Here is a 12,024-nt window from a genome sequence, read left to right on the forward strand (position 1 = left end):
AAAACTACTGAAATATTATTTCACTGAAGTTCTTGTCTTTCTTCAAGTGCACGCTGGTAACGCTTGTAACTTTAATTGATGAATAAACAGCCTTCTTTCTGCCAACCTTCATTAGTCTGGTGATGTATCTGTGCTTTTAAGGATTTGATGTTGAGGCTCAGAAATTATTGTTAGCTTCTAAATTCACTCCCCCCCCCATTTTTCTTCAAGATTTTTTACCTTCTACTGCGAGCTCATGCTCCAAAAATATTCATAACTAGGTAACGTTAACTGACAGGTGTCTGAATTGCTGAAGAAAGTTTACAGAATGGGAACCAGCTATTCTGGTTTCCTTACCCAGAATAGCTGTCCCATTGTACTACAATGGATGCATAGAAGAGTTTGGCAGGGAGAGTGAAATCCAGTATTGATCTCATTTTCACCCATGGAAGATGTGATGGAATAGCATGTTGTTTCTTGTCAAATGAAGTCTTGTCTATATGTTGTATGCTGGTCACGTCCTAAATGCTATTTTTGTGAGTTCTAGTCCCACCTTAGGCACCAAGCCATCTGGGTTACTTTGGGCCAGTCATTCTTTCTCAGCCCTAGGAAGGAGGCAATGGCAAACCACTTCTGAAATCTTGCCAAGAAAACTGCAGGGACTTGTCCAGGCAGTCACCAGGAGTCAAAAGGCACTATCATAGACACACAGTATACACACACATATAGAAACATATATTATGCAAGGAAAACCACTATGTTAATGGAAAATTTAAGCTAGAATTCCCCCACCCCCCCGTCTTCCAAGTTGCTTTTGCTCTTTTATTGCCTGGGTTTAACCAGTAAATAAACAGCATTCAAACGCTGCAGTCCTTATTACTCTGTGCAATATTACATGCATATGCAATGTGCAAGTAAATACCGTCAATATTACCCACGCAACTGCGTAACTACAATTTAGAGCTATGCAACAAGAGTAAAAACATCTTTACTAAAAGTAAATCCCACCGAGCTAAATCAGCCACACTTCCTAGCAAAAATGCCTAAGATTACCCCCTTAAAGCAGAACTGGGAGCAACACTGCCTCTCCTTCTCCCTCCTCCCGCTGATGCAAGGAAAGCGCAATCCTCTGCTTTTTGAGCTGTACGGCTTTCCGTCGCCGAGGCCTCGGCGAGTTCGGCCCACTGGAGCTTCGGCTTAAAAGGAAGCCAGACAGCCTTCCTGTTGGAGTTGACGCAGAGGAAGGAAGATGGCGTCTACAAGCCGGTCAGTCGGGGAAGCTGTCTCTGGTGGGAGGCTGTGTCCGCTTCGGGAGCGTTGACATCGCCTCAGAGGGACCGGCGGCGGCCGGGAGAATGAAGGGTGTCCGGGGAGGCTGGGAGTAGCCGTGGCTGTGGCTCCTCTGAGGCCTCGGCCGCCCTTGGCTTATTCAGACGGTTCTAGCGAGCATCTTCCCTTTATGGCCTCCCTCAGCGCTTTTCCGGCCCTTGGCTTGTTTTTTCTCGACGCCTGCTCCCTCCCCGGTCCTTGCTCTTGCCCTTCTTAGCGCTTGTCGGCGCGGCGCTTTGAGTCCCTAACCTAGAATAGGCTTCCCGTTTTCCAACCCCTCGTGCAGCTCCCGCCCGCGCCCTCCCCTTCTTGCGACGCTCTCCTCGCAGCGAGCGGCAGCGTCGCCGGGATTGAAGCAGCCGTCGAGTCGACGGAGCAGAAATGAGCACCAAAGCCTTAAAAAAAAAAGTAACCACCATTCCTATCCCGTTCTCGGCATCGTGACCCGCTCATATGATAAATGGACTTGCGTGACTTCCATGAGTAAAGTTAATGATTGTGTTAGGGTTTGGCGAGAAATAAGTGTGCTGTTTCTATTAAGGGAATGTTTATTGCAGTTAATCTAAATATTTCGAATTTTGAGGTGCCACAACTGCCCACTGGGAACTTGTCCAGGCAAAGGCCGGAGTGTATTTTGAAAGCCTTTTCTCTTGCAGAGGGTTACATTGTCAAACTCACTCCTGTTTTTCTTGGATAAACCTGCAGCCTGCTTGTACACATGAACTGGGGAGCAAATCCAGGAGCTAGTTTTGCCTGTGTCTCTTTTCCTTGTGTGAGCCCAGTCTGGTTTGGGGGGGGGGGGAATCTCCCTTCTCAGTTGTTCATGGGAGCACAACCCATATTTTGAGAACCCTCTAAACCAGTGTTTCTTATAGTATGGTCATAGTACTCCTGGGGATCCCCCAAGACTCTTAGGGGCCCTCAGAATTATTTGACAGCCTATGTTGAAAAATAATACAATATTAAAATCCCATTGGACAATTGTGAGAGGTAGCAGTGAATGCATCAGATTTAATTTTTAATATGGTAAATATCATTAAAAATATCCTCTACAAATAAAAGCTCTTTGGGGTCCTCCATAATTTTTAAAAGTGGGAAGAGGTCCTGAGAGAAAAAAGTTTAACACTGCTCTAAACTATTATATGAACAGGTTTCTGTGACAGTTGTAAAAATTTATGTCAGAAGAAATTAATCTCTAAAACAACAGGCTTACTTTGAAACTGCAGGTATAATATAAACTTCATTGCCATTGCCAATGTTGCTTTTGTATGTAGAAAATTGTTTTATGATATAAATGCTGGGGATTTGCCAAGGCATCACAGGAACATTTGGCTTTGGGTTATTCACTGTGAATCTTTGCCTGTTTTTATGTTCTTTATCTGTACTGTATAGCATGTTCAGTTTTCACATTATTTGTTTTTATTTATTTGTTATGTAAATAAGGTCCATTTGCTAAAAATATCAGTTCTACCCAATGCATATCAGCTTTTGTTTGGGTTTTTTAGTTGTCTTGTCTCTAAACCTAGGTAATAAAGACATAGGAACTGAATGAGTGAAAGTTTTGGTTTGTTTTTACTTTTGGATAGGATGGGAAAAGACAGGAGTTATATAATTAAGCAGCAGTTTTAGAAAGAAAAGCTGCTCTTGTATTGTATGTTCTATTTGGTTTTCATTTTCCATGTTTTCTAGATTAATTAAAGGTGTATAGTTGAGAAAATATAGTACTAAGAAGCTGAACTTCATTGATCAATACATTTACAGTGGTACCTCTAGTTAAGAATGCCCCTCCTTATGAATTTTTCGAGATACGACCAGCTCCAGCCCCAAAAATTTACCTCGACTTGCGAACTTGCCTCGACTTACGAACCGGATCTGCGGCCATTTTTCTGCCCGTGCCATGTGGTCTGCGGCCATTTTTCTGCCCGTGCCACGTGGTCCGTGGCCATTTTACGCCCGTTCCATGTGGTCCGCGGCCATTTTTCCGCCCCTGACACGTGGTCCGTGGCCATTTTTCCGCCCCTGACGCGTGGTCCACGGACGCCGGAACGGATTAACGGTAATTACATTGAACCTTATGGGAAAATTTGCCTCGTGTTGCGACCAATTCGAATTGCAACCAGAGTCACAGAACGGATTAAATTTGTAACTCGAGGTTCCACTGTATGTTCTTCTAAACAGAGGAAGAGAGATAGCTTAGTAATAAGGATTGCCAAAAAAAGTTTAATCTCTGCTGTATCCTGCTAGTGCTGAGAAAAAAATCCTAGCAGTCAAGTTTCGATAGTACTGAATCACATGCACAAATAGTTTAATTCTTTTTATATAAAGATGTTCTGTATAAGTCAACTATAGGTAGTCCTTGTTTAGTGACTTCTGCCTCATTTAGCAACCATTCGCAGTTATGACAGTGGTGAAAAAGTAACTTTGCAACCAGTCCTCACATTTACGACCTTCGCAGGCTTGCAAAGCAAAGGAAAACTGAAGTAAGATTGTAAAATTGTGATGTTTCACTTAGCGAACGCTTTACTTAATGATCAAGTTGCCAGTCCCAATTGTGGTTGCTGAACGAGGACTACCTGTATTTCTAAAGCAGTATCAGTGAACATACAATACAGTTTAAGAGCACCAAGGCTAATAAAGTGCAGATTAAAACTGGTAACAATGAAACATTGTGTTGCAATAAAACTAAAACCAACAAGAATCTTAGCTTTTCTGGGAGAAGATACAGGTAAGGAGAATGACTGAATTTAATTGAAGGAGTCTTTCAGAGTAATGGAACAGTAACTGAAAAGGTTCTCTCTCACACATTTGCTTACTAAATATCTTGTGATAGTACCTAGAGCAAAGCTCAAACACCTTCAGGCATGGTAACATGGAAGCAAATGGTTCTTAATGCAACTTGGTCTATTTGAAGGTTTTAAATGCTAGAAGCAAAACTTTGAATTCTGCCTGGCAGTAAACATGAAGCTAGTATACAGGAGCTGACATAAGATTTGACTTATATCCCCCAGTGTTTTCCAACCTAATGCTCTCCAGATGAATGGGGAAAACAGCTCTAAGAATGCTTGTGATAGAATTTAATTAAACTGATTTACAGGTTTGGCTTGCATGATACATTTTATTGGACTAGTTGAGATGTTAGGGCTAGGGTGGCAAAATTGTTGGGCTCCTTTCTATATATGTTTGTGAGTATGCATTCCTGTTGCTTGTAATGTCAAATCTTTTATAGGAGATGCATGTTTTCCAAGCTGATACAACTTTGGGTTTGTGAACTTTATGACTGAAGTTCAGATTAACTTTTAAGAGTTAGTATGCTCAATAGGATCAGTGTGGGGGGAAAAAGTGTTTCAATTACTTGTTTGTCATATAAAAAGGGTTCAAATAATGTAGAGATTTTGCTTTCTGATGGAGGAATCAGTTAAGGGTATATTTCTTGAATGAACACTATGGTTTATCTTCAAAATGTTACCAGTGAAGTCCTTTTTAGAGTACTGACAGAATTTTGTGGTTATTTCCAATTCTGTTTTTTGTCAATAAAGAACTTTTGAATTTCACATCTATAAAATTCATTATTAGGCAACATTTCAGCTGCTCTCTCTTTCCTTACTATCATGACCATAAAGTTGGTAGTTTGAGGAATTGGGTTAGATTAATAATGTGAAACAGATAATTTTCTGTGTGGTATTCACTTACTAATTTACTCTTGCTGATGATACCTTCAAAGCCAGAGGCCAAGTGATGTAAGCTAGCTCTTATTTTCAGCTATTTATTTATTTATTTATTTTGCACTGTTTCCAAGATGCAGACAACAGCAATAGAATAAAAGGTGTATTTTTCTCTATCACTAGGCTGTTGGTATTCTTAACTTGTACACTACTTATGTTTATGAATATTATTTTACTTCCAGATTCCTAACATGGATGACATTTATATATGCATAAAGGAAAACAGATATTTTTGAACTGAGATACCAATGAAGTTAACAAAAAACACATACTGAATGCCTTTTCTTTGATATGATTTTAGTAGGATGAATAAAAATGTACATTTTTAAAAAAATAGTCTGAAGTTAGTTTACTTACTTGAGAGCATCTAGGGGAGCCAGGAGACCTCTTGATGTATTGGTAGCATTTCAGCTTCCAGTTGGATTCTGCTTGTTTTAGATTTTGTTAATGGCAGGAGGATTAAAGAAGAGAAATTGGGCACTATGAATGAATATGCGGTTTATGAATAAGTTTGAACTTTTCAGAATTCTGGTTCCTTATTACATGCAAGAGTAGCTAATATTTATATTGTTTATCCCATGGGCCTGTTGCAAAGAAGTTAAACATTAAATTTTAGAACCACCAACAGATATGACAAAAGGCTGTTCTTCCCTTTAATACCTTCAGCCAAAAACACTATTGTAACATGCAGCATTCAAGTAGAATAGCTCTTATATTAAAGTTAAGTGATCTGATTTCCATTTTGCTCATGTAAAGTACAGCTTACTCACCTAGTTAGTGGGTGGCAAATCTAAGATGGGGTATGTTTAAGATGCTTCTTTTAAATAATAATTGTACTCCTGTTTCTTGAATTTGATGCAGTTGCTTTTAAAAACAGGCTACAATGCTGCATGTAGGATTATTTTAAGGTTGTTGATTGTAATTGTAGATAATTGTAGATACTATAGATTGTAATCTATAGATAAGTAATTATAGAAACTTCTGTTGAAAGGAAGAAAAATCAGGAATTTTACTGGGCATACACTTTGGATATTTTTCCAGTATTGTAAACTGGTATTCTTGAATGGTGCACCTGCTTCCAGTACTATTACCTAGGAATTGGAGTATTTTTTTTTTAAATAACCAATAAGCAACTTATCAGTTTGATTAGTTCAGCTACATGTGGCCTCTGTATTTAATTTTGCATAATTTGTTTCCTATTCAGGACTATATGTGACTTTTAAGTTAAATTAATTAGTAATTTCATATAATGTTAAACAATTAATTTTAAATAACTACATAAACTATCTTCATTTATGTAGTTTCATAGTATTGAACCAGATTGTCCACTCTCTCCCTGCCTCCACATACCCGCCCCCCGCTCCCCTGATTTTGGTAGTGGTGAGTCCATCAAGCTGGATAGCATGGCTGATGATAATGGATGGCAACAGTAGTCCAACACATCTGAAAAGCACCAGCTGGGGAAGGCTGGGTTATATAATACTTTAGCAAATGATGTCAGTTAGTTGTAGCTGTGAATTTCATTTAAAATGAACTTTCCAAAAGCACTAGAAATGAATAATTCAGAAATTAAACAAAGCAGGTAATATTTACTGCAAATTGTCATATAAAGTTGAATTTTATATTTTTTAAAGCTTGGACGTTCTGCCTCGAGTGACATGTCCAAACCACCCAGATTCCATTTTAGTAGAAGATTATAGAGCTGGAGACATGATTTGTCCAGAATGTGGACTCGTAGTAGGTGAGTAATTCTATAGCAGATATTTAATTCTTTTTTATAGTCTTGATGCTTGATAATTTTCTCAAAAGTATAAAATGATTGTGTGTGTGTGTGTGTGTGTGTGTATGTATGTGTGTATGTATGTATGTATGTATGTGTATATATATATATATATATATAATCACTGCACTTTTCAAACAGTTCTGAATAAACTTCCACATTCAGTAACTAATAGATGAATGGCCTGGAAATGTTTTGTGTTACTGAGTTAAATATAGGTAGTCCCCAGTTTAAGACCATTCCTTAAGGCGAATTTGTATGTAAGCCGGAACATATTACTGTATAATGATGTATAAGTAGTATCGTGTAATTAACTTGAATCATTGTGTATTTAACTTGAATTTTGGTACAGTAAACTCTGTTCTTAACTATGGGTCATCTGTAACCTGGGCGTTCTTAACCTGGGGACTACCCGTACACTAAACATACTAGGAGCGCAGCTCTTAAAACTTTGTTCTTTCCTGGCATTACTGGCTCTCATGTTAAGTTGCTGGAGAACTTGCTAATTTGTAGCAGCAAACATACACTCAGCCTTACTTTTAATGTAAATCTTACTGGATTTGTATCTACAGTTCTCCCACCCCGCCCCCTTGTAGGACAGAAAAGCTCACTTGGCAGTTTGTAGTCTGTTCTGAGTTGCTCAGGGGCTGTAAGAATTCTACAGTTTGTATGATGGCATTTAACACTGTAGCTATCTTTGACATTGATTTGTAACTCTAATAGGGCTGCAAGGCTCTTAATCATAACTAAACTTCAAATATGAACCAGTGCTTTCTCAATTATGCTGATTTCCAGTCAGCTTCCCAGACCAACTCAGAGCTAATTTTAAACTTTAAACCCTTGGTGCTGGCAAGATTATCTGAAGGATCTCCTTCTTGCATATATACCTGTTGTTGAGGTCTGCATTTATGATTATTTGGGTAAATCAGAGGTTGAGCCAGTAGCTACTACAAGGAAGGTCTTTTTAATTATAGCAAGTAGATGTGTGCAAAGTTCCCTTTTTTTCCTGAAACACCTTCAATTACTTTTGGAATATTTACTTCTAAAAAAATACTGAACCCTTGAATGTCCCAGTTACCTAAAGGGTTCTGTTCCTGAAATATTAAATTTTGTACATCTGTAGTAGCAGTTCAGTTGTAGAATTCCTTCTTTAGGGAAGTTTGTTACCTACTCTGTACTCTTGTTGGTGCCAGATGAATTTCCCCCTTTGTAAGAATTTTCTGGGATTTAAGTGGCTTAAATAGAATCAATGTGGATTTTTGTGGACTTGGGGGTCTAGCTTAAATCTTTGCTTCTGCATTTTATTGTTTGATCTCTGCAGTGTGCCATGTTATGTTATGATTCTATTTTTATTGCATTACAAAATTTAAACAGCCTGCTCACAATTTAGAGACAAGCCCAGATTGATTATAAACTGCTGGAAAAGTAAATCACTGCAGACAGCAACACCTTAGTAGCCAAAAAGGTTGTATGTAGTGTTTGTTGATCACTTCTAGAATGCATGTTTAGATGGAGGCTTTCAAAAATGTAGATCCAACCCTTAGGGGTATTGTACAAAATGAAAGTAGTGGCTTTAATCAGATAAAATAGCTGTTTAGGGAAAACTGATTTAAGCTAAATAATTATACTGCAAAGCTTCTACAGAGAAAAGAATTTATAAATAAAAAGGAGAATAGTTGGGAATAGGGATTTGCAATACTTGTAAATCCAGGAATTCCATATTTCATCTGGAACAGCTCAAACTACATCTGATTCAGGATTTACTGCTAGGAACTGACAACTTGACCCTGGCATTGTATGGTTGTGGTAGAGGTTTATCATGCACTACAGAAAAACAAACTGGTCCAGAATTTTGTAGATTGTTCTGTTTCTAAATTGATGAATTTTGCATGCTCCTAATTGGGAGCATGTATGGACAAGTCATTTTTCTTTTGAAGATGTTGGAGAAAATGTTGAAAAGGGCTTGGGGGTGGGAGGTGAAGGATAACAGGTTCACATAGCATAGCAAACAAGATCAGTTAAAGACTTAGTAGACTTGTTTGTATAGAATGAGAAGCCTGGTTAATTGTGCCATTGGTCAGGCGTTTTTTTTTGACATGTATAAACCTTGCAAATTTGGTTAGTTTATGATTCAGTATATTAGGAACTCACAAAATTACTTCAGTAATCAAGTTAATAAACTTTTGAGAAATACTTCCTACAGAGAAGTGTCAAAAGATTGGAGAAAAGCTGATGTTGTTTCAATCTTTAAAAAAGGGGGAAACGTGGATTTAGGAAACTATAATTAGTTTAACATCAACACCTGAGAAAACCCTAGAAAAGATAGTCAAGCAATGGATTCCTTAGAAAGGAACAAGGTGATTACTAAAAACCAGCATAGATTTGTTAAAAATAAGTTGTGCCAGACAAATCTTACTTTTTTTTTTTTTTTGACAAACTGACTAGATTAATAGACCAAGGGAACACTGGATGTAGTGTACCTAGACTTCAGAAAAACACTTGATAAAGTTGACCATAGCCGCCTCCTTGAAAAATGAAACTGTGGGATGGATGGATGGTCTGTCCCACCAATAGAGGGATTTGCAGTTGGGTGAACAACTGCACCCAGCACATGGTCCTTAATCATCTACATCTATATGGAGTGGGGTACTCAAGGTTCTGTCCTGGGCCCTGTGTTCCTCAACATTTTTATAAATGACTTAGATGAGGGATGCTCACAAAATCTGCAGATGTCACAAAGGCTGGGGTGTGTTTGTGCTAACATTTCAGAAGATAGTCTCAAGATTCAAAAGGATCTTTATAGACTTGAATGTTGGGCCCTACCCAACAAAATACTGTTCAGTGGTGAGAAATGTAAGGTTCTGCACTTAGAGAAATACAGATGCAAGCACCCGGCTTGGCAGTAGTACTTGTGATCTGAGTGTTCTTAGTAAATCATAGATTTAAGCCAAGAAAGTATTGAGCTCCATCAACAGAGGTAAAATGTTTGCTTATGGGGAGTGATAGTTTTGTTCTGTGTTGCACTGGTCAGATTGCACCTGGAATACTGTGTCTAGTTTTGATCACCACAGTGCAAGAAGGATGCTATGGAACTGGAAAGAGTGCAGAGAAGGGCTTGGAGGCTAAATCCTACAAAGAATGGTTAAAGGAACTAGGTGTGTTGAGCCTGAGAAAGAGAAGGATAAGGAGAGACTGATAGCAGTCTTTTAATACTTGAAAGGCTGTCACAGGGAAGAGGATATGGATTTACAGGTAGTCTTCATTCAGCGACCATTCAAAGTCACAATAACATTGAATAAGGAGACTTACGACCGGTCCTCATAGTTGGAGCTGTCACAGTGTCCCGCAGTCACATGATCACCATTTGAAACCTTCACTGCTGGCTTCCAACATACAAAGTCATTGGGGAAGCCAGCAGGAGATTGCAAATGGCAATGGCAATTGTGTTACATTGTGCCTAACTCCTGTGCTAGATTCAGCTAACTTTGGCAACTGGAACTGCTGGAACTACTGTCGTAAGTTGGCACAGTCATGTGACATTGTGCTTTATGACTGTGTTGCTTAACAATGGAGTTCCCAGTCTCAATTACCATTGTTAACTGAGGACTGTCTGTATTCTTCATAGTGGACAATGAAGGGGTACATAGAGGGTAGGACAAAAACCAGTGAGTAGAAACTTTACAAAAAGAGATACAAACTTGTAATAAGAGGGAATTTCTTATCATAAGAGCTATTAAGCAGAGGAACAGCCTGCCTCCAGGAGGTCCATCACTGGAGGTTTTCAAACAAAAGTTGGACAGCCATTTGCCTGGGATCATCTGAGGATCCCTGCCCTAGGCAGGAGGTTGGATTAAAGATTGTTACAGAATCATATTGTGTAAAAGTGGGGCAGAAAGAAAAATGTCTGTCTTGTTCATTAGCTTTACCCTGGGCATAGCAGTACATCTCTTTCTAGGTACTGAGTGCACACTCATGAGCTTAACAGTGGAAGATTCAAGAACGAGACTCAGATAAATTCCATTTATTTTACACATGAAAGAAGCTCTTACAACAATGAATATCCTGTACAGTAGAAGCTAGTTGTATTTATATGTCAGCTCCCAGCTTTAATCCTGTGTACCTTTTTCCCACCCTTATATGATGATGAACTTTTTGTCACCCATTTCTCAGCTTTAGATTTTAAGGTACCTGCAGTATTTTGATAATGGTTTTGCATGGTCCTGGAGTCTAAACTTGTGAACTTAGTGGCTTCAGCTTTCATATACAGGTAGTTCCACTTACTGAATGCAATTGGGACTGGTGACTCCAACAGTAAGCAGCACAGTGGTTAAGTGAAACATTATGTGACCATGCTGACTTACAACATCAATTCCAGCTGCAGTCATTAAGCAAATCACCGCAGGTCATTAAGTGTGACATCATGTGATCGTGATTTGTGACTTCCTGCTGGCTTCCCCGTTGACTTTGCTTGTCAGAAGCCTGCTGCGAAGGTTGCAAATGACAGTCTTGTGACTGCAGATAGTTGTGACCATCGTAAATGTGTGCTGGTTGCCAAGTACCCAAGTCGCGAGTAAGAAGACGGGTCATAAGTCTCCTTTTTCAATGTTGTCATAGTTTCGAATGGTCACTGAATGAGTGGTCAGTAAGCAAGGACTACCTTTAATCCACTGTTAGCTGTAGACTTTCCAACTGTGCAGCTTCTCCAGATTATCCCAAAATCTTGTAACTCCCAACCAAAACATAGATGGTGTAAACATTAGGATGTTGTGAACTAATTGGCCATAATTGAATGAAAATATCTTATTTGGTAAAGACTTGAAATTCCTGAAAGAAGATAACATACAGATCAAATTTTAAGGAACTACTCTAAAGTTTGATAATTACTTTATAAAAAAGCCTATCTGTGTAAACTTCATCTTTGAAAGACTCTGTAGTCTAGAACCAGGCTGGTCTTCCTTTACTAGTGATTGCTTAGGTAGAGATGCTGCAACTGATGTAAAGCCAGAGTGTGGTTCTCCTGACCCTTTAGAGTAAAGAATGCTTGTAATTGGAGCAGAGTGTTTTTTTTTTTCTGACAGATTTGTTTAAAAAGAGAAACGTGAAGCTATGTTACCTGTAGTATTCCTTCTCTGGTTCATGGCTGAGCCAAGGCTGGTTTTCTCTCTGCTGTGTTCTTCATGGGAGGTAGGAACTGCCATACATTGGTAGTATTCT

The 12,024-nt window shown here is 38.8% G+C and overlaps 1 protein-coding gene across 1 annotated transcript in view; it reads left to right on the forward strand.

Annotated features, from left to right (window-relative positions):
* The first annotated feature begins 1,132 nt into the window (after positions 1-1,132).
* The window catches only part of GTF2B (general transcription factor IIB), a 38,522-nt gene continuing 27,630 nt past the window's right edge, over positions 1,133-12,024 (forward strand). Inside the window, exons 1-2 of the mRNA XM_007423638.4 lie at positions 1,133-1,245; positions 6,665-6,771. Coding sequence (XP_007423700.1) covers positions 1,229-1,245; positions 6,665-6,771 — 124 coding nt within the window. The 5' untranslated portion in view covers positions 1,133-1,228. The remainder of the gene's footprint in view (positions 1,246-6,664; positions 6,772-12,024) is intronic.

This window comes from Python bivittatus, unplaced genomic scaffold (assembly GCF_059951505.1).
Source record: "Python bivittatus isolate LINGU-HERP-01145 unplaced genomic scaffold, Pbiv_v1 ctg000700_np1212, whole genome shotgun sequence".
Classification (NCBI taxonomy): Eukaryota; Metazoa; Chordata; class Lepidosauria; order Squamata; family Pythonidae; genus Python; species Python bivittatus.